The sequence below is a fragment of the Globicephala melas genome, chromosome 15 (genome assembly GCF_963455315.2).
Source record: "Globicephala melas chromosome 15, mGloMel1.2, whole genome shotgun sequence".
NCBI lineage: Eukaryota > Metazoa > Chordata > Mammalia > Artiodactyla > Delphinidae > Globicephala > Globicephala melas.
In genome coordinates, this window is record NC_083328.1 from 64,392,999 (window position 1) to 64,419,798 (window position 26,800).

At 37.3% G+C, this 26,800-nt stretch overlaps 1 protein-coding gene across 2 annotated transcripts in view; it reads right to left on the reverse strand.

The window, feature by feature from the left end:
* Window positions 1-26,800, reverse strand: part of RBL1 (RB transcriptional corepressor like 1) — a 75,900-nt gene that overhangs the window by 36,809 nt on the left and 12,291 nt on the right. For both annotated transcript variants that reach the window (XM_030830647.2, XM_060284113.1), the window contains exons 3-14: window positions 26,444-26,644; window positions 26,132-26,196; window positions 25,904-26,032; window positions 25,632-25,792; window positions 20,181-20,230; window positions 19,375-19,561; window positions 18,379-18,545; window positions 13,297-13,409; window positions 13,003-13,106; window positions 7,931-8,068; window positions 5,937-6,101; window positions 3,182-3,314 (exon numbers count right to left, since the gene is read on the reverse strand). In XM_030830647.2, the coding sequence (XP_030686507.1) occupies window positions 3,182-3,314; window positions 5,937-6,101; window positions 7,931-8,068; window positions 13,003-13,106; window positions 13,297-13,409; window positions 18,379-18,545; window positions 19,375-19,561; window positions 20,181-20,230; window positions 25,632-25,792; window positions 25,904-26,032; window positions 26,132-26,196; window positions 26,444-26,644 (1,613 nt within the window). The remainder of the gene's footprint in view (window positions 1-3,181; window positions 3,315-5,936; window positions 6,102-7,930; window positions 8,069-13,002; window positions 13,107-13,296; window positions 13,410-18,378; window positions 18,546-19,374; window positions 19,562-20,180; window positions 20,231-25,631; window positions 25,793-25,903; window positions 26,033-26,131; window positions 26,197-26,443; window positions 26,645-26,800) is intronic.

Here is a 26,800-nt window from a genome sequence, read left to right on the forward strand (position 1 = left end):
ACCTCTTTTCCAGTGCTATCCTTCTGCAGAAACTGCTCTCCTTTCCATCTCCACTAGGTGCAAAGCCTCTCCTAGCCAATCCTACATCTTTTCCCACCATTTCCCCCCTACTTCCCTCAACCCACTGTTTCTTTACAGGTATATAACATGTTTTTAAAGTAAAAACATTTCACTAATTATTTTTACAATTACTAGATAATTAGACAGCCATGTCATCTATTTTCAAAACATGTTTAAAAGGTATAAAAATTACCTCTGGCATAATTTGACAGCTCTCTGTATTACTGAGGTAAGTGAGGAATAGTCATGGTTTAATAAAAATCTCTCCATAATTCTGGAGGTTATAAAAGCAACTCTGACTCCCAGTCTTAGTAAAAAAGTGGAAAGTTCTATTGTAGCTCCCATTACCCCTTAACAGAAGTCTACCTGGATACCTTATATCTAAGAAAATCAATGCAGCCCTTGAATCTGACTTGGAATGTTCAGAGCTGACATTTCAAGGGAAAACTCATGTTATAGCCATGAAGTTAGCTGCAAGCCCCTTGAAATGATGCTCTGCCTAGCACAGTACTGGAAAAGCTGCAGTAGACAATAAAAATTTAACAAATATATAAGTTAATAAATTGTCTTTTTTCTCCCAGAGTCAAGGCTCAATATTATTGTTTTCTAAGGATTTTCCATTATTTGATTCTCTTGCCTGAACCCCTATAAGAAAATACCGTTTTCTTCTAATTATAAAAATAATATATCACCTGAATGTTCACAGCAGCGTTATTCATAAAAGCCAACAAGTGGAAATAATCCAAATGTCCATTAACAAACGAATGAACGAACAATATACAGTATATCCATACAATGAAGAATTATTCAGCGTAATGAAGTGTTGACACATGCGACAACATATATATCTTGAAAACATGATAAGTAAAAGAAGCCAATCACAAAGGTCACATATTATATAATTCCATTTATATGAAATGTCCAGTACAGGAAGATCCATAGAGACAAAGAATAGATTAGTAGTTCCAGGGTCTTGGTAGAGGAGGAAATAGAGAGTGATTACTGTTGGATACAGGTTTTTTTTTTGGGGGGGGTGGGGTGATAAAAATGTTCTGGAATTAGATAATGGTGATAGTTGTATAGTCTTGTAAATATACTGAATTGTATATTTTAAAAGGGTGAATTTTATGCGATGTGAATTATATCTCAATTTTTAAAAGCTCACTGAAAAAACTCAAACGATACCAAAAAACTGTAATGAAAAAGGTAACACTCAAAATTCCACCACCAGGACAGAATTACATTTTAGTGACCATTTCTTCATGATCTTAGTTCTGATATCTCTAGCTAGGCTGCAAACACACACACACACACATATATATAACATATATTATATATATAATATATATTATACATACATACACATTATAGTCAGATACACACACATGCATACGCACAGAGTTCATGCTTTGTACAGTTAAAGTATGCATGAGTTTCAGTTATCATAGCATAAATTAACGACAGCCTTAACAAAAAGGTTCAGATTTCAGTTGCCATGGTATATTAACTGTGAGTAACTGCATAAACTACAAACTTTTCCCATGAGGATTTACATAAATCACTGTGTGAAAAATAGATGTGCATCATGATCAGTGACCAATCCTGTTACTTCTTTCAAAGTCTGTTGGTGATTGTTCAGGGCAAATCTGCTGGTTCAATTCATGCAGGCAGCAAAGCATATGGTTATGTTGTCTCCTTATTTCCCAGTGATAAACCCGCATTTTACAAAATAGACGAATGAAAATAGACAAATGAAAGAAGGAATGGCCCCCCCAAAAAAGTGAAAGTTCAACAAAGAATTGAAAAGTGATAATGCTGAAAGTGAAATTAAAATTGTTAATGAAGTTATAGAAGAAATAGCTGACCCTAGGAATGTTGACACTGCTGCTATTCAAGAGATTAGATATACAGCCAGAAGAACTGTGTGAAGATGAGACTTATTGATATAAATGCGAAAAGTTGTTAAGATAAATAGGATGAAGACATCTAACAGGAAGTTATGATGGCAAAAAACTTCACTTTAAAGGAACTTTCAGAAATATTTCACAACACTGAAAGCACAAAGGATAAAATGTTAAGAGCTGGTCCAAACTTAGAAAGGAACACGACAGTTCACCAAGGCACAGGAAAGAAGCTCACTCAGTATTGTAAGTTATATGAGAAGAAAGTGGCAAGCACCATTTAAACTATTCTTTATGACTTTAAAAAACAAAACACTTTCATTCTCAATGTTTCCAATTGTAGTGTACTAAGTAAATATTTTTACTATTTTTAAATTTGTTTAAATATTAATAATTGACAGTAAGAGAGTTTTTAGCTTTGACAAGATTTTTAAAGGTCATAAAACAATCCTAATTATTCCCCTTGCTTAATGAAGACTGTTTTGCATGCACAGTGTGCACATTTTCATGACCTTATACTACGTGTAAAGCAAGACACACACAATTATAGTCCAAAAGTGGGTCTTGAGCTACCTTACTATATAACCTGAATACTTGTACATCTGAGGTTTATTCAGGGATATTGTCATCAGAAGATTTTAAGTGATTTTTAAAAATCCAAGAGTTAAATAATCCAGAAGATGCACACATCAGTTTGCTACACCACAAGAGAAAATAAAGAATAATGCACTAAAATCTTCCTATTAGTAAGGCTCAAATGAACTATTTTGAGAGAGCATAGATAAGTAATTTATTAGATGAATTTAATATCCCAAAGAGTTCTTTGTTCTGCTTTAAACATTTATTTTTCTATAAAGACTTAGAGATAAAGAATATAACTTTTATCACATTTGGAAAAGTAGGTATTTAGCTTAAATAGTTTTCCATTAGCATTGAGGAAAAGTTGTGTATATTTATGAAAAAGCCAAAATACTATTTCCACAATAATAGACACTGCAATTTAAAAAATAGATTAGATTCAAAATCAGAGTGGAAATCTTATTACTTTAATATAAAAAAGTATACAATGAGCCACACGGGGTATTGGCATAAACATTAATCCCCTTTCAAATCTTGATAAAAAAATTGTATTTCTTAATAATACGTTAGGCAAGACCTGAAATTTTCTCTAAAAAAAGATGTTTGTTATTTTTTCATTGTTTTACCAATGTTGAACCTACCCTTTCGAAGACTCCCACTGTCAGTCCGAACTTCTTTGACCCTTGGATGCATTAGAGGAGACATTGGCATCATGGGAAGATGTCCCTGTACATTTCCCCCGTTTCCTGTTTCAAAATTATTTGGGAATATAACCTGTAGAAAACAAAAACCCTCTGCTTTACACACAGATAAACCCACTGATCAAAACATAACAGAAAAAATGAGAAAGAAAGTCTTCTTAACTTTTTACTGTTTTATTTCCCTGTCCTTCACAAAATATACCAGCTTGCATAAAGTGCTCAATAGTTAACATTGTTAAAGATATGTAAAGAGTTCAACTCACTTAATCTTATAATATATCTAGTAAAGTTTACTGACCACTAGAAGTAAACCTATGAGGTAGGCACTGCTATTCTTCACTTATGGATGAGAAAATGGAGGCTCAAAAATGTGAAATCTGCCCAAGGACACAGTACTACTAAATATTACAGCAAGGGCTTCAACCCAAATCCTTCTCTTTTAAGTTCATAGCTTTTTTTTCCACTTCCCAATGGATTCCATAATGGAAATATTGATGAATACTGAAGATTGCCCAATTAATCATAGTCTGCTGCAAAAGACCAAAGAAGCATAGAAGAGAGGCTTTAAGAAATCATCTTTTCAGTTCTTCCTAAATAGTTCTTTCAGTTGTTTGAGATTAGAGAAAAACTCAAGAAGATTAATGAAGTATAAGGAGACACAGAAAAGCAAAGTAGGATGTATAGACAGGAGTTAAAAAAGAATAACACAGAGGTGAAGGGAAAAAACTCAATTTCTCATGATACTAAACTGTTAAATGTGCAATTTGTGTGCATTAGGTAGAAGCTTTTAATCTTTTTATTGTAAATACTACTAATTAAAAGTGCTCAATTCTTTATATGGATATTTAAAAAATTAAAAATGATGGGATTAATGGTTTCTTAGATCTGATACTGAAAGCACAAGCAACAGAAGAATAAACTGGATTCATCAAAATTTAAAACTTTTGTGTTTCAAAGGTCATCATCAGGAAAGTAAAAAGACAACCCACAGAATGGGAGAAAAGTTTTACCGATCATATATCGGATAAAGGAGTGTATCTAAAATATATAAAGAACCTATAACTCAATAATAAAAAGACAACCCAAATAAAAAATGGGCAAAGGATCTGAATAGATATTTCTCCAAAGATGATAAAGAAATGGCCAATAAGCACATGAAATGATGTTGAACATCATTAGCCATCAGGGAAATGCAAAAAAAAAAAACCACAGTGAGATAATACTTCATGCCTACTAGGATGGCTAGAATCAAGAAGACAGATAATAGGCACTGGAGAGGATGTGGAGATATTAGAAACTTTATACACTGATGGTGGGAACGTTAAATGGTGCAGCCACTTTGGAAAACAGTCTGACGGTTCCTCAAAAGCTTAAAAAGAGTTACTATATGGCCCAGCAATTCCACTGCTAGCCATATACTCAAGAAAAATGAAGGGCTTCCCTGGTGGCGCAGTGGTTGAGAGTCCGCCTGCCGATGCAGGGGACACGGGTTCGTGCCCCGGTCCGGGAAGATCCCACATGCCGCGGAGCGGCTAGGCCCGTGAGCCATGGCCACTGAGCCTGGGCGTCCGGAGCCTGTGCTCCGCAACAGGAGAGGCCACAACAGTGAGAGGCTGCATACCACAAAAAAAAAAAGAAAGAAAAAGAAAAATGAAAACGTATGTCCACACAAAAACTTGTTCATGAATGTTCATAGCAGCATTATTCATAATAGTCAAAGGGTGGAAACAACACAAGTTTATAAATAAACAAACTGCTATATCCATACAATGGGATATTAGTAAGCTGTAAAAAGGAACAAAGTGCTGATACATACAACAACATGGATGAACCTAAAATCATTATGCTAATAAAAGAAGTCAGTTATACTCAGCCATAAAAAGAAACGAAATTGAGTTATTTGTAGTGAGGTGGATGGACCTAGAGTCTGTCATACAGAGTGAACTAAGTCAGAAAGAGAAAAACAAAATACAATATGCTAACACATATATATGGAATCTAAAAAAAAAAAAAAAAAGGTTCTGAAGAACCTTGGGGCAGGACAGGAATAAAGACACAGATGTAGAGAATGGACTTGAGGACATGGGGAGGGGGAAAGGTAAGCTGGGACAAAGTAAGAGAGTGGCATGGACATATATACACTACCAAATGTAAACTAGATAGCTAGTGGGAAGCAGCCGCATAGCACACGGAGATCAGCTCCGTGCTTTGTGACCACCTAGAGGGGTGGGATAAGGAGGGTGGGAGGAAGATGCAAGAGGGAGGAGATATGGGGATATATGTATAGCTGATTCACTTTGTTTTAAAGCAGAAACTAACACACCATTGTAAAGCAATTATACTCCAATAAAGATGTTTTTTAAAAAAAAAAAGAAGTCAGTTTAAAAGGACCACATATTGTATGATTCCATTTACATGAAATGTCCAGAACAGGGAAATCAATAGAGATGGAAAGTAGATTACTTGGTTGCTTAGGGGCTAGGTCAAGAAGACAGAGGTTAGGGAAGTGATACGTAAAGTTTCTTGTTGAGGTGGTGTGTTCCAAAAGTGACTGTGGTGATGACTGCACATACCTATGAATATACTAAAAACCACTGAATTGTATACTTATGGGTGAATTGTATGGTATGGGAATCACGTCTCAATAAAGCTGCTTTCATAAAATGATGGGATTATTAGCCTTGCCCTAACTCACTTCTTCACAGGTAGGAACTCTGTTTGCAGAAGCCTGGAGAGCCTCCCACAGAGCAGAGTCATGACTCCATGCTAAACTCTCCAAAATCTGTTCTTCAATGCTGTTCAGGTGTTTCACCATGTCCCTGGAGAGTCCTTCCTCTGAGCGGATCACCACCTCAATAACCTGGAGAAGAGAAAACTGAGAAAGTAATGTGGTCTCAAGTAGTCAGTTCTAGACTAGGCTGACATGTATGGCTAGCACTGCTGTTATTAATGACACAGAACCAAGAATATCTTTGAACCATAATTCTATGGCTTATTAATATATTTTTAATTTATAAAGAAGTTTTTAAGATTTTCAAAATACTTGCACGTACATTTCTGGTTTTCATGTTTTATTTTACACATGGAAAACAGAGGCAATGATAGGTGAAAGTGGTCAACAGCCCAACAGTGGTAGAAGTCAGGTCTTGGGTTCCCAGTCCAATGCTATTTTGAATTCACTGCCCCTTCTCAGACTATTCCTCCCAACAGCTCAAAAGAAAGAATGAATAACATATTTAAAAGGAACTTTGCTTATATACACTATAGTTCCATTTTAATAAGAGTAAATATCTAGAGCAAAGTCTGTAAGCATATATATAAAAATATTATTAGTGATTATTATTTGTAATTAGGATTATAATATATGACTTTAATATCTACATTTGTGTGTATTTTCTGTTTTTCTTCAAGGAGTATATATTATTTATGTGGTTAAAAAACAACGGCATTGGGTTTCCCTGGTGGCGCAGTGGCTGAGAATCCGCCTGCCAATGCAGAGGACACAGGTTCGAGCCCTGGTCCGGGAAGATCCCACATGCTGTGGAGCAACTAAGCCCGTGCGCCACAACTACTGAGCCTGCGCTCTAGAGCCCGCCAGCCACAAGTACTTAAGCCTGCATGCCTAGAGCCCATGCACAGCAACAAGAAAAGCCACCACAATGAGAAGCCCGCGCACCACAACAAAGAGTAGCCCCTGCTGGCAGCAACTAGAGAAAGCCTGTGACCCAACGCAGGCAAAAACAAATAAATAAATAAATTTATTAAAAAACAACAACAACAACAACAACAGCATTTAACTTCTTGAATGAAAAAAGGATGTTACAAAAAACAATGAATTGTTATTAGGTGAGGGCAAAAACTAAACTTTTTCCTCAGATAAAATTACATATATTTCCTAATGGAAAATCTGAAACACATACATAAACATTAAAGTAAATATAGAGAAGCAATTTTCCTTACAAAACTAAAAAGAATTTAAATTCCACTCAATCAACAATTAAAATGGATAGGGTTTTCAGTGATCTGCATTTCTGTAACTTTAGGTATAAAAATTTAACTCATCAAACTAACTTTTCTATAATCAATAATTTTCAAGTAACACAGATGACAAAATATTAACTAAATTATGCCAACCAGTATAATAATAGCATCAGTCTTAAATTCAGACATCAGGTAACATTAGTTACTGCAGCTGTGACCTCTGTGTTCTGTAAGAAAAAGGTTCTAGCAGGTAAAAAAGGGTAAGTAAGTTAAGATTCATCCACAGTGAATTAGCTCAAATTTGGGGAAGGAGCACCATCTGTTATTACAGCCTCAGTAGCTAGACCATGACCACAATTAATTTTAGACCTTTTCTTTCTCCTGAGAGAAAGAGTTTTTGTTCTTCATCACACATCTATTTAACAGGATTATGATTTTCATTCATAATATGGAAATTCAAACTTAACGACCTAGTTCCTGGCCACATTTGCAAGTCAGTGATGGAAAAACTGAAGCTATGAGATTGGCTTAATTTACTGATCCCCTCTCTTCCTCTCCCTTTTGTCCTTGATTCCACCCTAAAAGGAATGCTTTCACAATACCTCTGGAAATATTTTCCAGACATCACTACAGCTCACTTCTTCAGCATTAAGACAAACAGAATGTTTACCTGAGGCACACCATAACAGAACTTTGCTCTCATCTCACCTTATAAAAATAAAATGGTCGCAGATTAAGAACTTGAATAATCCAGGGAAAAGTACGAGGTGAGCTATAGGCAAAGAGCACAATTTCCAAACAACAGGCCATCAAGGAATGATGAAATATATCCTGCTCTAAAAGAACCTTGGGGAAGAGAAAGACCACAGTTTAATAAATTTCTCAATTTTAGCCTCTGCCATTATGTAAAGAAGACTATAGAAACAAGAAAAAATAACTTATATCTTATGTAAGTTATAAACCATAACTTATATAAGTGTACATTATATTATACTAGATTACCAGAGATAAAAATCTGAGTTCTTAAACTGATAGTTTTCTTATGAGATACAGTCTTGCTCAGTGACAGATGTTAAATTCAAATGAGGCATAAACAACAATCTACTTTGAAACTGGAGTAAATAATAAAATAATTAATATTCCTGCCAAGAGAAAAGCATAAGAATTGGGCTCCTTTATTTAAATGACAGTTTTATGTCAACTGTTTTGTCAACATGAGGGCAGTGTTTATTAATCAAAACACTAAAATCAAAGGTGTAGTATATCACAGCTAAGATTTTTAAAAGTTCAGAGAAAGAAATATTTTACTAAGATAAAGTCTTGGGACTTCCCTGGCAGTCCAGTGGTTAAGACCCCATGCTTCCACTGCAGGGGGCATGGATTCGATCCCTGGTCAGGGAACTAAGCTCCCGATGCCACGTGGCGTGGCCAAAAAAACAAACAAACAAACAAAAGATAAAGTCCTATTTCACCACTGAGTTTAAAATTTAACATAAGTTTTCAGTTCTATAAATGGTGTTTGTTGCCATCCTTCTTTCAAATACCATTCCAAATCAACAAAGAGAATAAGCAATAGAAAATATCTTGGATAGAACAAGGAGTTAATTGTAACCGCAAACCATATATGAAAACTGAAACTGGATGAAAGGATGACAAATTACTCAGCAGAAAGTAGGATGGTCAAACATAAGGGCCTGAAGAGAGACACTTAAAACAAATGAATCTGCTGCACTCTACTCGGGAAAAACACAGCAACTGAAGGCACAGGCAGAATGAAAAGTACAGGTTAGGCAGGGGCTGACATGGATGGGTGATTTTTAAGTTTATGGTAGTCAGAAGTCCTCAGGTCCCCACCCAACATCCACTCTAAGGAGTCAGATGATAGGTCTCTAGTCTATCCCAACAAGGATCTAGAGAATTATTCTCTACAGAAACTGAACTAGAGAGAATCAGAGCTTGAGAACACCAGGTATAGAAGAGACCGTGGTTTTAGGTGAAAGTCTGCAGACTGAATTGTGAGACCAAGTTTCCCTTCCTCGCTCTGCTCTATAACACGAACAGCCAGGCAGATACTTTTCTAAAGAAACTGAAATATTCCAGAGAAGTCTTAAAGACACCAACAGTTGAGGGTCCCTATACTACACGATCACTTGAGGCTACTGGACTTTTATTCTCACTCTTGCACACAGAGCTTTGAGCCAAACTGTTTTGTCAACATCAGGGTTTATTAATGTCTCATTTTTAGTGACTCATTCAGAAAGTAGACATTTGAGGAAAGCCTCCAACTGAAAGACAAAGGTGTAATCCAACATTTGAGGAATAATCCAACATTTGAGGAAAGCCTCCAACTGAAAAACAAAGATCAAAACAAATGGAAAAGAAACTCAGAGGAAACAGAGACAATGCAGGCATCAGAAGAAAACCTCAAAGAAATCTAAATTAACCTCAAAGAATAAGTCTTAGAAATGAAAATACAGCTAAAATAAAAAATTCTTCAGAATTGGATGGTGAAAAATTGAGTAAATATCCTTAGAAGTAGAACAAAAAGACAAAGAAATCGAAAATAAGAGGATTAATCCAGAAGGTCCTTTATCTGAATCATAAAAGCTCCAGAAAGATAAAATTGTGGGCAATACATTATCTAAGAAATAATGCAATAAAATGACCTAGAACTGCAGGACGTAAATTTCTGGACTAAAAGAGGAACTCTGTAGGAATGCCCAACACATGAATGAAAAGACCCACGATTAAGGCACTCTATTATAAATTTCAGAACATTAGTGATAAAAGAATGATAACTAAGATTCCAGAAAGTAAAAACAGGTCACATACCAATACAAAGAATTAGAATGCCACTGGATTTCTAACTAGCAATACTGGAATCTAGAAGATAATGGAGCAATGCCTTTAAAATCATAAAATTATACAAAGACAACTATTAATCAAGTGTGAATCTAAAATAAAGACATTCTGGACTTCCCTGGCGGTCCAGTGGTTAAGACTCCACGCTTCCAATGCAGGAGGTGTGGGTTTGATCCCTGGTCAGGGAACTAAGATCCCACATGTCGCGTGGTGTGGCCAAAAAATAAAAAAATACAATAAAATAAAGACATTCATGCAGTTTTAAAAAAGACACTTAAGGCAAGGTAAGGTTTCCATGCTTTACTTGAGCTGATAAAATGTCTATACCACTGGATTGTGAAATTATGTATGTATAATGTAATACCTACAGCAACCAGTAAAGAAACAATCTATACAAAGATACACAGTCTAAAAATGTTCAAATTGACCCACAGGAAGGTAGGAAAAAGAAAACAGAAAACAAAATATAAAATGGCAGACTTATGCCCTAACAAATTAATAATTAAATTTAATAGGTAAATTAAATTTACCTATTAAAACAAAAAGCCTGACACAGTAGATTACAAAAAACATGACAACTATATGCTGCCTACAAGAAACTAATTTCAAAGGATGTTACAGGTAGATTGAAAGTAAGAGAATGGAAAAAGAGGGCTTCCCTGGTGGTGCGGTGGTTGAGAATCTGCCTGCTAATGCGGGGGACACGGGTTCAAGCCCTGGTCTGGGAAGATCCCACATGCCGCGGAGCAACTAGGCCCGTGCGCCACAACTACTGAGCCTGCACGTCTGGAGCCTGTGCTCCGCAACAAGAGAGGCCGCGATAGTGAGAGGTCCGCGCACCACGATGAAGAGTGGCCCCCGCTTGCCACAACTAGAGAAAGCCCTTGCACAGAAATGAAGACCCAACACAGCCAAAAATAAATAAATTAATTAGTTTTAGAAAAAAAGAATGGAAAAAGATATACAGGCATACCAGGTTCCAGACCACTGCAATAAAGTGAATATGCAATAAAGCAAATATCGCAATAAAGTAAGTCACACAAATGTTTTTGGTTTCCCAATGCACGTAAAAGTTATGCTTACACTATATTATAATCTATGAAGTGTGCAATAGCATTATGTCTAAAAAAATAACTTAATTAAAAATTACTTTATTACTAAAAAATGTTGACCATCACCTGAGGCTTCAGTGGGTCGTAATCTTTTTGCAATAGTAAAGATCACTAATCACAGATCACTATAACAAATACAATAGTAGTGAAAAAGTTTGCAATATTGCTACAATTAGCAAAATGTGACACAGAGAAATGAAGTGAGAAAATGCTGTTAGAAATATGGCACCAATAGACTTGATGCAGGGTTGCTGCAAACCTTTAATTTATTAAAAAGTCACTATTTGTGAAGCACAAAAAAGTGAAGCACAATAAAACTAGGTATGCCTGTATAAACATCAGCCAGATGACTTCAGAACAAAGACAATTACCAGACTCAGAGAGGGATGTTCTGTCATGATAAAATGATTAATTCACCAAGAAGACATAGTAATCCTCAATGTCTATGCATCAAACAGCAGAGCTTCAAACTATATGAATTAAAAAAAAATCTGATAGAACTGAAAGGAGAAAGAGACAAATCCACAATTTTATTTGGAGACATCAATACCTTTCTCTCCTCTCAATAACTGATAGAACTAAACCAAAAATTAGCAAGGATACAGAAGAATTCAACACCATTAACCAACAAGATAGAACTGACATTTACAGAACACTCCACCCAAACAACAGCACACAATCTTTTCAAGTGCACAAAACATTTACCAAGAAAAACCACATCCTGGGTCATAAAATAAACCTCAAAAAATATAAACAAAAAGAACTCATAAGAGTGTATTATAAAAGTTTAGATATGGAAAATAAATTAGTGGCTAAAGAGACTGAGTGTCACTTAAAAAGGGGTAGTATGAGGGAGATCTTTGTGGCGAAAGAACAGTTCTGTATCTTGATTTTGGTGGTGGTTACCTAATCTACACATGTGATATAAGGGTAAAGAGCAAGACACATACATTGTTCTAATGTCAATTTCCTGGTTTTGATATACTATGTAAAATGTAACCACTGGGGGCAAATGGATACATGGGATCCCTCTGTACTACTTTTGCAACTTTCTGTGAATCTATAATTATTTCAAAATAAAAAGTTGAAAATTTACTTCTTTCTCCAGAAGCTATGAGAGCATATGCTCTATCAAGTATTAGTAAATCATGAAAAAGAAAGACGTGGAATCCAGGAAAAATGGGGAACCAACATAGAGGAAAACTTCCAGGGTGCAAACACAGAGAAATTTTATTACACTAGTTAAGCAGCACCTCCAAACATCAACTTGTTCTTACTGGAATTGAAGGTCAGAAGGCTTCAAGAGTGACAAGAGAGAGGAGGAGGAAACAAAGATCATATGATAAGTTTGACTTCTTAGAAAAATTCCTTTACATAGCTATTGGAGAGAGTGATCAGACTTGATCAAATGTCCAAAGAAAATGAAGCAAAAAAAAAAAAAAAGCCATCAACATTTTATTCCTCAAAACTCCCTGAGCGGTATGGCTAGATATTTTAATTATCAGTTGGTTTAATAGTTGGGGGATTTCATTATTAGCTAGCTAGGAACGAAGGACAAAAAAACTGACCAAAGGGAAAGGATAATGATGGTGCATCAAAGAAAAATTTTACATATTTCACATTTCTGCCTAGAGGTGGCTAGCACTGGGTGTGCCAAAGACAACTAAGGCCAATTAAGATGTCATCATGGGTAAGTTTGCCATTAACTGCTGAGCCCCACAATGAACTACAGAGGCTCTCAACACATTGCTTCCAAGCTTACGTTCTGTAGACCTCGCCAGTCGCTGGGAGAGTGAATTTACTTACTGACATGTCCATTCCATGAAGTCTTCGTGTCTCCTGAACCATTACAGTCTCTAATATTTTATAATACAAAATTTCTGCAAGCTTTAGTCTGTTTACAGCAAAATCTACGGGGGGAAACAAAGGGAAAACACATGCTAAATAAATGTAGCTGTTAAGAACTAAAGAACAAAACTTATATAAGCTTCAATCAGATATATTAAAAATTGCAGGGAAAGAAAAAACTTGAGTTTCTATTTTTCTTGGAACAATCTATCTACTTTCAATGCTTTATCAATTTCAGTTTTGTCTTCTTACCTATGTGAGATCCTGGCTGTTCATCTGTTGATTGGGTATAGTGTTGGCAGAAAGTCTCTCCTATTAGTTTCACTGTTTTCATAATGTTTTCCATAGGATTACGCATACAAGACCTAAAAAATACAAAAGGAACCTAATTAACAGAAAAAAAATTCCAGAGTACCAACATTTCTTCATTCAAGAATTAGTCTAGTTTTTAGTGACCAAAGTCCTATTCTCAGGTGTAAACCTAGATATGTAAACACAGCATATTTCAAACCAGTCTACAGCCTTTAAATATAATCATTTGGCATATTGTTTTGGAATTTCAACATTACGGGAGTCAATGTTCTCTCTATTATGCTTCTATTTATATGAAATTCTAAAAAGGCAAAATTCTAAGGACAGAAAACATATCAGTGGTTTCCAGAGGCTGGGGATGGCATAGGGATTGACTACAAAGGGGCATAAATTTGGGGGGACTGTTCTATGTCTTGATCATGGTGGTGATGGTTATACAACTGTATACATTTGTCAAATCTCATACAATTGTACAGTAAAAAGGATGACTCTTGTATATAAATTATACTTCAATAAACCTGATTTAAGAAAGATTTCTTCATCTGATTTAAGAAAATGATAGGCAGCATTTATGTATATATTGTGCTGGAACAATAAACTGCATTTAGTTCTTATCAAAGCCAAAAGAATAACAAATAAAAAAAATGTAGCATTAAAAAGGAAGATGGACTTCCCTGGTGGCACAGTGTTTAAGAATCTGCCTGCCAATGCAAGGGACACGGGTTCGATCCCTGGTCTGGGAAGATCCCACATGCTGCAGAGCAACTAAGCCTGTGTACCACAACTACTGAGCCTGTGCTCTAGAGCCCGCAAGCCACAAGTACTGAAGCCCGAGCGCCCAAGAGACTGTGCACTGCAACTACTGAGCCCACGCACCGCAACTACTGAAGCACTAGCGCTCTAGGGTGCACGTGCCACAACTACTGAGCCCAAGTGCTGCAACTACTGAAGACTGCGCGCCTAGAGCCCATACTCTGCAACAAGAGAAGCCACCGCAATGAGAAGCCAGCATACCATGACGAAGAGTAGCCCCTGCTTGCAGCAATGAAGACCGAACGCAGCCAAAAATTAAATTAAAAAAAAAAAAAAAGACATTTGGCAAGAAGCAATTAATCCTGTTACTTTTATATTATTAACTCTGTTACCTTTCTATCAATAAAACACAGAATACAGGTCTTAATTCAGAAATGACAAACAAATCCAAGACTGTGAGAAACAATGTGATTTGCCCAAAGCCAAATAACTAGTGCAGGGTTCAGAATTCCCGGTCCCATGTTCAAAAAGACCAGCATCATGTGCAGCATCATGTGCCATGTAGCATATATGGCAAAAACATTTTATATTCTTATCAAGTTCTTCTAATGCAAAGCTGTGCCTCTTGAGTTATATTTTCTTCCAAATAGGTTGTCTTTTTAAAATTTTATTATGTGGTAAAAACACATAACAAATTTACCCTCTTAATTTTTAAGTGTACATTACTGTCAACTATGTGCATGTTATTGTATAGTGATCTCTAGAACTTTCTCATCTTGCATAAATGAAACTCTATACCCATCGAACAACAACTCCCTGTTTCCCCCCTCCCCCAGCCCCTGGCAACCACCATGCTACTTTCTGTTTCTATCAGTCTTATTACTTTAGATACCTCATATAAGTGGAATCATGCAGTATTTGTCTTTTTGTGATTGGCTTAATTCACTCTGTATAATGTCTTCAAGATTCATCCATATTGTAGCATATGACAAGATTTCTTTCTTTTTAAGGCTGAGTAATATTCTGTTGTACATACCACATTTTCTTTATTCATTCATTCAACAGTGGACATTTAGGTTGGTTCTATATCTTGGCTCTTATGGGTAATGCTGCAATAAACTTGGGTGTGCAGCTATCTCTTTGAGATCCTGTTTTCAACTCTTTGGGATATATACCCAGAAGTGGGATTGCTAGGTCATAAAAATTCTATTTTTGAGAAATCTCCATACTGTTTCCCATATCAGCTACACCATTTATAATCCCACCAATGGAGTGCCAATTCTGATACTCACCAACACATTTATTATTTTCTGTTTTTTTGATAGTGGCCATTCTAACGGGTGATATCTCATTGTGGTTTTAATTTGCATTTACCTGATGATTAGTAATGTTGAGAATTTTTTCACATGCTTGTTGGTTATTTTTATGTCTTCTTTGGAGAAATGTCTATTTAAGTCTTTTGCCCCTTTTTCAAATCAGGTGTTTGTTGTTTTTTTGTTTTGTTTTTTGTTGTTTGAGTTGTAGGAGTTCTTTATATACTCTGGCTATTAACCCCTTATCTGATATATGGTTTGCAATTGCATTCTTCTATTCTAGTAGGTTGCTTTTTCATCCTACTGATTATTTTCAATGCTGTACAGAAGTATTTAAGTGGGATATAGTCCCATTTTTCTATTTTTGCTTTTGTTACCTATACTTTTGATGTCACATCCAAGAAATCACTGCCCATTTCAGTGTCATAAAGCTTTTCACCTATGTTTTCTTCTAGTTGTACAGTTTCAGGTCTCATGTTTAGGTTTTTAACAAATTTTGAGTTAACTTTTGTACATGGTGTAAGATAAAAGTCCATCTTCATTCTTTTGCATGTGGATATCTCAAAGAGATATTTGCATACTCAAGTTCACTGCAGCATTACTCACAGCAGCCAAGATGTGGAAGCAACCTATATGTCCACTGACGAATGAATGGATAAAGGAAGTGTGGTATGTATATATATACAATGGAATATTATTCAGGCTTAAAAAGAAGGAAATCCTGCCATATGCTACAGCATGGATGAACCTTGAAGATATGATACTAAGTGAATCTGACTTTCCCCATAGTGTAGTCTTGGCACCCTTGTCAAAGATCATTTAATGATATATGTGAAGGTTTATTTTGGGACTCTAGTCTATTCCATGTCTAGTCTACATGTCTGTCTTTATGCCAATACCATACTGTTTTGCTTACTGTAGCTTTGGAATGTGTTTTGAAATCAGAAATGTGAGGCCTCCAGCTTTTTACTTCTTTCTCAAGATTATTTTGGCTAATAAAAGTCCTTCAAGGGCTTCCCTGGTGGCGCAGTGGTAGATAGTCCACCTGCCGATGCAGGGGACACGGGTTCATGCCCCGGTCTGGGAAATCCCACATGTCGCGGAGTGGCTGGGCCTGTGAGCCATGGCCGATAAGCCTGTGTGTCCGGAGCCTGTGCTGCGCAACAGGAGAGGCCACAACAGTGAGAGGCCCGTGTACCGCAAAAAAAAAAAAAAAAGTCCTTCAAAATTCCTTATGAATTTTAGATTTTTTTTTTCTATTTCTGTAAAAATGCCATTGGGATTTTGATAGGGACTGTACTGAATCTGTAGATTGCTTTGGGTAATATGGACATTTTAACAATATTAAATCTTCCAATTCATAAACATGGAATGTCTTTCCATTTATTTGTTTCTAGGTTCTTTGTCTTTTGCATTTTATGTTTTCTTCCTTCCTTCCTTCTCTTGTGCTTTAAAATGTCTGCAAGATGCTTTGCCATTTCTTTTTAACTTGTTCATGCTAAATGGATAGTTCAGTTCAGATCTATTTATTCAAATGCTATGAGGGTAGATCTTTATGAATCTTCCTACTTTACATGCAATCTGCTTACCTTCTGAGCTATGGTTGAGGCTGGGGCTTCTTCTGTCCACTTTTCTATAGACTGAGGTTTGGGGACTAGTGGGAGGGCACAGATGTGCTATGTTCAGCTTTTGTTAGAGGATCAGGGCTTTGCTTTCTCTTCTGAGATTTAGTTAAATGTCCCCATTCCAGGGTTCACTATACCTTGGTCAGAGATATCTTCTAGTTCTATGAAGATCGCTCCCCAAATAAGCTAGGAATCTTGGAAAATGGTAGGTCCTGAGAATTTTTCATATTTCTGCTATCTTGGTGGTATACAGGGACTTTCACTTGGGGAGGTTTCTATGACTTTTTACTCATATGCCTACTCATGCCATTTGTTTCTCTCCACATCTGGGTTATTAATGAGTATTTTCAAGATCCTATCAATAGGACTTCCCTGGTGGCACAGTGGTTAAGAATCTGCCTGCCAATGCAGGGGATGTGGGTTCGAGGCCTGGTCCGGGAAGATCCCACATGCCGCGGAGCAACTAAGCCCGTGCATCACAACTACTGAGCCCGCGTGCCACAACTACTGAAGCCCGCGCACCTAGAGCCACACTCTGCAACAAAAGAAGCCACCGCAATGAGAAGTCCGTGTACCGCAATGAAGAGTAGCTCCCGCTTGCCACAATTAGAGAAAGCCCACGCGCAGCAACAAAGACCCAACGCAGCCAAAAATAATAAATAAGTAAAATAAATAAATAAAAAGATCCCATCAACACACCCTTTCCCCCCAGTAACGCTTCTTGGGGATAGGCATACCAGAAGCAACCATTTCCTTTCCTGACCACCACTTTGGAAAATTATAGCATGAAATCATATCCCTCTCCTCATTTGGTTTCTGCTGATAGATAGTCTGCTGATTTTTACTATTCTGTTATTAGGTATTAGGAAATAAGGTTCTCTAATCTGGCCTCACTTTATCATCTTTACTATGAAATATGCTTCTTTTTCTTAGACAATTGCATAAAATTCCATTTTACAGCTGTACCATCAATATGTAACCAGTCTCCCATTTGATGGACATTTATATTGAACCCATTTAAAAACAATGTAAAAAGAAAAACAGTAATGCATAAATTAGGGGTGTTACCAGAATGGAATGTTGGAGCTAAATAACCTTTAAGATACATTTAACCTTGAAAGTCTATAATAATACGAAATAAAATTTATATATAATTTTTAATAGGTACTTCTATCTGATTTTAGGTCAACATACTTTGTGATTGAAATGGTACAGTAAAACTTGCCAGATGTATATCCAGTATCTCCAGAATTCGGAAATACTGAAAACAGAATGGAATACAGAATCTAATTTAAAAGAGACATTTGGAAAAATACTAGTATTGTACTCACTCAAAAATGTTTATAAGTTGTTCACTTGGTGCATTTTTCAGTCCGGCCACAATACTCTGTAACCGGCTCACACTTTGGGTGGCTGAAGCAACAGGAGTAATGACTGCTTCTTTTTCTCTTAAATATCGTCGTCCTGTCAGTGGTGTAGAAGGTGCAAATGATGTTTTCTGTCAGAAAAGAAAATTATGTGAGATTAAAAAGCTACCTTCTTCCTCATTATGTGTTTAATTCAGTACATATGCCATCTTCTCTATTCACGTTTAATAGGTTACTTTCTCCCCCTCTTCTGGTTACCCACCAAAATTTTAGCAATATTATGCTAATAACATCCTACCTTTGAATAACACTTTCCCAAAGTGCTTTCTATCTATAATCTCATTTTATCTTCATAACATTCATTTGAAATATAACAGGCACATTTTCATTTTACATATGAGGCAATAGGCACAGAGAAGTTATAAAACTTGTTTAAGCTGACAAAGGTAATGGCAGAGCTGACACTAAAACTTAGGTTTCCATCTTCTGGACCAGTGAATTTTCCATTAGACCTCATCCTCCAACCTACTTAAGACATAAATACAGAATTAAGCCTTGGCTATTAACAATCAAATCAGAGTTATGTGGCTGAAGTTTGGGAAGAGCACATAGTTCGTCATGGGTAGGAAAGCAAACTAAATTTTAAATCAAGAGAAGAGTGGCTAAAGTGATGCAAAGAAAAAATAGGAGGAAAGCATAAATCCTTCTTCATATCCAAAGACACATACTCTACTGAAAAGCCAGGCATTCTGGGAAAATATCCAAATATGAAAAATTGCAAGAAATGAGGTAAAAATACTAAATGCCACAGTTTTGAAAGCTACCTTTAAGGCTTTCATGGGAAATATGAGTTAATAGAAGAAACTCAAGATTTAACTTGAAAGATGCTGCTGCTGTTAGTAGAATCACACACACAGAGAAAAAGATCATTCAAGACTGAGGCCAGGCTAGGTTAATTACTTTTTCAAAGTGTTGTTGAAGGTTACACTCCACATTAGCCTGTGCTGTCAGTTTCCCTAATGGGGCATCACCAGTGAACTTTCGAGGAGTTCCAATTTCCTCTTCTGCATCTGCTCCCAAAAAGATCCTCTCATCAAAGTCACCAACAGTTAAAACATATTCTTCATACTCCTTGTTCACTGCTTTGCTGAAAAGAGAATTATTTTAAGCTGCTAGAACAAAACTAAGTTACACAATGGATTTATCTTGACTTGAAGATAGATTTTGACTCCACAGACTAGAAAAGCTCATGACTTTCTAGTTTTTATTAACTTTGCCCATCTAACAATATCAGAGGTTTCTATCCGATCACAGACATTCTTCACATTCACATACATGGCAATAAATTACTTTGAAAGGTGAGTGAAAAGAATATACACTTAATCTGGAAACTAGTTGAACCTAATTAAGACCTGATCATTGAGGAAACAATTGTGTGTGGCCTTGAAATATAAGCACATTCTGAACTTGCCAATATTTGATTAATTTGCCAATATTAGTTTACAAAGAATGTAAACTCAAATACAGAAGTCATTGGGTCTGTTTATGAGTTTCTTAGGAGAGCAGCTGTTTTAAGAGCAAATGGGATCTTAAAATAAATGTACTTAAAGACAGCAAGGCTTAGTGATAACACCCACTCAGCCACGGAAGCAGAAGGAACTTGAATTTGGAGCAGTTACCTTCATACAACATTTCACTTAACAAACTGCAACAAATCATATTGATAACTTATGATATGCCAGATACCATCAGTGCTAGACACTTACCTATTATCAGTAAAACTAGAAAGGTCCAGAAGGCATTCTCCCTTTAAAATCTGGGGAAAAAAACCCACTTTGTGACTTCATGTAAGTAAGCATATTAACATACACACAAAAATACTACATTTATCTAAATTTTCACATTGGTAGTTATAAATAACACACACACACACACACAAAATAGAATTACTAAATATTTCTTTCAGACCTGTAAATCCTATTTAGTATGCAAATAAAATATTAAAAAACATTTAAAGTCAAGTTTTGAAAATACTTTGTAGTCTATAGCAGTGGTTTCCAAATTTTAGTGACATAACAATCATGTAGGGGAACTTGTTAAAAATGCAGACTGACAGACCTCAAGGTCTGAACTAAGGCAGCAGTTTGTTTGTTTTTTGTTTTTGCGGTAGAGGGCCTCTCCCGTTGTGGAGCACAGGCTCCGGATGCACAGGCTCAGCGGCCACGGCTCACGGGCCCAGCTGCTCTGCGGCATGTGGGATCCTCCCGGACTGGGGCTCGAACCTGTGTCCCCTGCATCGGCAGGCGGACTCTCAACCACTGCGCCACCAGGGAAGCCCAAGGCAGAAGTTTTAACAAATTCCTCAAGTAATTCTCATGAAAGCTGTCCAATTTTAAACATTGGTCTATGGAAAATGGAAACTAACAGTTACTGAATGATAATATATGTCAGGCAAGCAAAAGATTTGAAAGGAATATAGGTACTGTTACTGGTGACAGAGGAAAACTACACTGTTATCAATATTTTCTGTGTATCCACACTATACTTAGATTACTACATAACAAGGGTTGCAAACTCAAATGATTTCAGGGGTCAGGGATCAACGTACATAAATGAAGATGGCAGAAAGCATGCTTCCCATCCTAAAAGAGGTGGCCAAAAGACGTGGCCATCATTTAGCTTGACAACAGTTACCATGTAGAAATTGCAAACTGCTATTGCCATAGCTTCTGATTTTAAAAAAATTTTCATATAAAAGATCTTTATGTGTAAGTTAAAAATTGAACAAAAGAAAAATGAAATAAAAAATTAAAACACCCTAAACAGGCCAAATAAAGCGTCTGGCCCATGGTCAGGAGAACCACTGTCCAAACCAGGATACTTTTGGAGTGAAAGAAGACACTATAATAATTATGCCAAGACAACAGCCAAAACCCAGATAATTCAGGCAAACCAAGATGAATGGTCATCATAGCCAGGGGCCACTAGTGCCTTGCACAATAGACATAATCCTTGAGTTCCTTTAAAAGTTTATTTTGCTGGAGATTAAAGTTTTACAAAAAGATATTTTACATAGATATACACACAAAAATATATACTGTGTATATATACACATAAATAAATACTTGTTTTTTTGCTGAAAGATAAGACTAAATACAAAATGATGTCCAAGAGGGACTTCCCTGGCAGTCCAGTGGTTAAGAATCCCCCTTCCAATGCAGGGGATTCAATCCCTAGTCGGGGAACTAAGATCCCACATGCCGTGGAGCAACTAAGCCTGTGCGCCACAACTACTGAGCACACAGGCCACAACTACAGAGCCCATGCACTCTGGAGCCCGTGCACCACAACTGGAGAGAAGCCCGCGTGCCGCAGTGGAGGATCCCTCATGCCGCAACTGAAACCCAATGCTGGAGATTGGTTCAAGATGGCAGAGTAGAAGGACGTGCTCCTACTCCCTCCTGTGAGAGCAGCGGAATCACAACTAACTGTTGAACAATCATCAACAGGAAGACACTGGAACTCACCAAAAAAGATACCCCACATCCAAAGACAAAGGAGAAGCCACAGTGAGATGGTAGGAGGGGCACAATCACAATAAAATCAAATCCCATAACTGTTGGGTGGGTGACTCACAAACTGGAGAACACTTATACCACAGAAGTCCACCCACTGGAGTGAAGGTTCAGAGCCCCACGTCAGGCTTCCCAACCTAGGGGTCCAGCAATAGGAGGAGGAATTCCTAGAGAATCAGACTTTGAAGGCTAGCGGGATTTGACTGCAGGACTTTGATAGGACTGGGGGAAACAGAGACTCCACTCTTGGAGGGCACACACAAAGTAGTGTGCACATCGGGACCCAGGGGAAGGAGCAGTGACCCCACAGGAGACTGAACCAGACCTACCTGCTAGTGTTAGAGGGTCTCCTGGAGAGGTGGGGGGTGGCTGTGTCTCATTATGAGGACAAGGACACTGGCAGAAGTTCTGGGAAGTACTCCTTGGCATGAGCCCTCCCAGAGTCTGCCATTAGCCACACCAAAGAGGCCAGGAAGGCTCCAGTGTTGGGTCACCTCAGGCCAAACAACCAACAGGGAGGGAACCCAGCCCCACCCATCAGCAGACAAGCGGATTAAAGTTTTACTGAGCTCTGCCCACCACCAGTCCCTCCCATCAGGAAACTTGCACAAGCCTTGTAGATAGCCTCATCCACCAGAGGGCAGACAGCAGAAGCAAGAAGAACTACCATCCTGCAGCCTGTGGAACAAAAACCACATTCACAGAAGGATAGACAAGATGAAAAGGCAGAGGGCTATGTACCAGATGAAGGAACAAGATAAAACCCCAAAAAAACAACTAAATGAAGTGGAGATAGGCAACCTTCCAGAAAAAGAATTCAGAATAATAATAGTGAAGATGATCCAGGACCTCGGAAAAAGAATGGAGGTAAAGATCGAGAAGATGCAAGAAATGTTTAACAAAGATCTAGAAGAATTAAAGAACAAACAAACAGAGATGAACAATACAATAACTGAAATGAAAAATACACTAGAAGGAATCAATAGCAGCATAACTGAGGCAGAAGAACGGATAAGTGAGCTGGAAGACAGAATGGTGGAATTCACTGCTGCGGAACAGAATAAAGAAAAAAGAATGAAAAGAAATGAAGACAGCCTTAGAGACCTCTGGGACAACATTAAATGCAACAACATTTGCATTATAGGGGTCCTAGAAGGAGGAGAGAGAGAGAAAGGACCCGAGAAAATATTTGAAGAGATTATAGTCGAAAACTTCCCTAACATGGGAAAGGAAATAGCCACCCAAGTCCAGGAAGCGCAGAGTTCCTTACAGGACAAACCCAAGGAGAAACATGCCGAGACACATAGGAATCAAATTGGCAAAAATTAGAAACAAAGAAAAATTATTGAAAGCAGCAAGGGAAAAACAACAAATAACATACAAGGGAACTCCCACAAGTTTAACGGCTGATTTCTCACCAGAAACTCTACAAGCCAGAAGTGAGTGGCATGACATACTTAAAGTGATGAAAGGGAAGGACCTACAACCAAGATTACTCTACCCGGCAAGGATCTCATTCAGATTTGATGGAGAAATCAAAAGCTTTACAGACAAGCAAAAGCTAAGAGAATTCAGCACCACCAAACCAGCTCTACAACAAATGCTAAAGGAACTTCCCTAAGTGGGAAACACAAGAGAAGAAAAGGACCTACAAAAACAAACCCAAAACAATTAAGAAAATCATAATTCTATCAAACATTTAGAGAAGAGCTAGCACCCATCCTTCTCAAACTCTTCTAAAAAATTGCAGAGGAGGGGCTTCCCTGGTGGTGCAGTCGTTGAGAGTCCGCCTGCCGATGCAGGGGACACAGGTTCGTGCCCCGGTCCGGGAAGATCCCACATGCTGCGGAGCAGCTGGGCCAGTGAGCCATGGCCACTGAGCCTGCACGTCTGGAGCCTGTGCTCCGCAATGGGAGAGGCCATAATAGTGAGAGGCCCGCGTACAGCAAAAAAAAAAAAAAAAAAAAAATCTACAAACAACAAATGCTGGAGAGGGTGTGGAGAAAAGGGAACCCTCTTGCACTCTTGGTGAGAATGTAAATTGATACAGCCACTATGGAGAACAGTATGGCGGTTCCTTAAAAAACTGAAAATAGAATTACCATATGACCCAGCAATCCCACTACTGGGCATATACCCAGAGAAAAACATAATTCAAAAAGACACATGCACCCCAATGTTCATTGCAGCACTGTTTACAATAGCCAGGTCATGGAAGCAACCTAAATGCCCCTCGACAGACGAATGGATAAAGATGTGGTACATATATACACATGGAATATTACTCAGCCATAAAAAAGGAACGAAATTGGGTTATTTGTAGAGACGTGGATCAATCTAGAGAGTGTCATACAAAGTGAAGTAAGTCAGAAAGAGAAAAAACAAATACTGTATATTAACACATACATGTGGAACCTAGAAAAATGGTACAGATGAACAGGTTTGCAGGGCAGAAATTGAGACACAGTTGTAGAGAACAAACGTATGGACACCAAGGGGGGAAAGCGGTGGGGGGCGGGGGGTGTGGTGGTGTGATGAATTGGGAGATTGGGATTGACATATATACACTAATATGTGTAAAATGGATAATAAGAACCTGCTGCATAAAAAATAAAATTAAAAAAAAAGACCCAAATCTACCAAAAAAAAATTAAATAAATAAATTTTTTAAAAATATATTTTAAATAAATATTTTTTAAAAAGTATGTGTAAGAGAAGAAACCAGTTAGGGAAGACTTTATGCTCAGAGGAAAATCTCATAATAGTATTTGCAAAGAGGGGAACTATAATAATGACCTAATCCATATTCCTATTTTTTTTTTCCAACCAAAGAGAAAACTCAAGTCGTAGCTGGATTAAATGGCTCAGCGTTGGGGAAATAAATTGAGACCCAAAGGAAAAAGCCAGGGCTTCCCTGGTGGCGCAGTGGTTGAGAGTCTGCCTGCCGATGCAGGGGACGCGGGTTCGTGCCCCGGTCCGGGAGGATCCCTCGTGCCGCGGAGCGGCTGGGCCTGTGAGCCATGGCCGCTGAGCCTGTGCGTCTGGAGCCTGTGCTCTGCAGTGGGAGAGGCCACAGCAGTGAGAGACCCGCGTACCGCAAAAAAAAAAAAAAAAAGGAAAAAGCCAACTCAAACATATAGAAAGAGCGAGGTAAATTATTGAGAAAAAAATCCAGAATGCATGTAGGTAGCCCACAACTGTAAGGGATTTTCTGTTCTACTCATACTGAATTAAAGTTACAGTTGTTATATTGACACATCATCCTACTTTTAATAAACAGTCAGCGAGTTATTCAAATTGTGGCAATAAACTAGCTTACTCTGACCTCCTGCTTTTCATAATTCTTTATCAGGCTTACTCTGATGTTCTGTTCTTTATAATTCTCTATCAGAACCTCCTATAGTTGCCTCTGACAGTGCATTTACTTGACAGTACATACAGATGGTCACATTCTTCAACAGCTCAGTTTTGCACATCACAGAAAATCACAGGACAACTCCACATCACATCAGAGACTGAAACCTGGGAATCTTGACCCTGAGTCCTATAATGTTAAGAACTTGCTTAAAATATTGCTTTTCCCCTTGAGGCTGCTGCTGCTGACCCCCCAAAATCTGAGTCATTTAATTGTAAGTATAGTACCTTCCTGTCAAAGAGCTTTGAAATATATGGCTTAAAGTAGTGCTCCTTTATTCCTTTGGCTTCTACCAGAAGTCCGTCATGTAGTTCACACAGTACAGGAATGATGCAGGGAGGTTCTTCAGAAGCCCTAAAGTCAGCAGTATGGAAATCAGATGGTAACCCTAGTTTGACAGGGTATAAAGAGCAATGGAGGGAAAAGAGAATATGGTCAATTTTTGAAACTCTTTTTCTAAAAATTGATAATCAGTTTTCAAAAATACATAAGGTCTTACCTTTAAATGACGGATTTAGCAAGTCTCGTCTATTTGGGCACATAATGGCATTGGCAAAAATCAGATCCAAGCAGCACAGAAGTAAATGATAAGAGTTTACTAAATCATCTCCAATCATACGAAAATTACCTTTAGAAGAAAAGAGACATAAAACCCAGAAACCTTTCAGGTCAAATAGCACCAAGTTCCCACAGTAGAAATGTAAAACACCTGAAAGTGTCACCTTACCCTTAGTATAAACAAAGAGTGTCCAACAGAAATTAAAGAGCTCCTTAACACTGCAAGGAATCCTCCTAAAAAGGGGGAAAAAATGTACTTTTTATCTGACTTACTAAATATCATTCCACATTTGTCACTTAAATTGAAACAGCAAATATAACAAATAGTAAAGTCAAATTCCATATAAAATCTCATTCACAAAGGACAGACAACTATGTTTTATTAAATGGAATTAAAAAGTAGACTTTTAAAAATGCAAATTCCCTTAATAAGTTTGTATCATAATTTTTATGTCAATTATATGAGGATTAAGTGTCTCACCTCTGCTTCCTGCTTCGTGGTAACTTTGGTGGCTCTTCATATGGATTTTGAAATATATCTAAAAAAATTGGCTCAAATTTTTTGAAAATTACAGTAGACACCTCAAAATTTCTTTCTAGCCTTTCTATACGTTCACGAAATTCTTGTGGCAAGTTTGACATGTCCATCCACTTCTTCATTTTACTAAAAAACTGTATTAAACTAAAAAAACAGAAAAAAAGCAAATTTAAAATGAGTCCATATAATGGAAGGAAAAGAAGACACTCTACTTATGCCTAAAAATCTTTATAAAATGCCTGATTTTATTTTAAAAAAAAAAAGAGAGAGAGGGAAAACAAAAACCTCACTCCAAGTGCT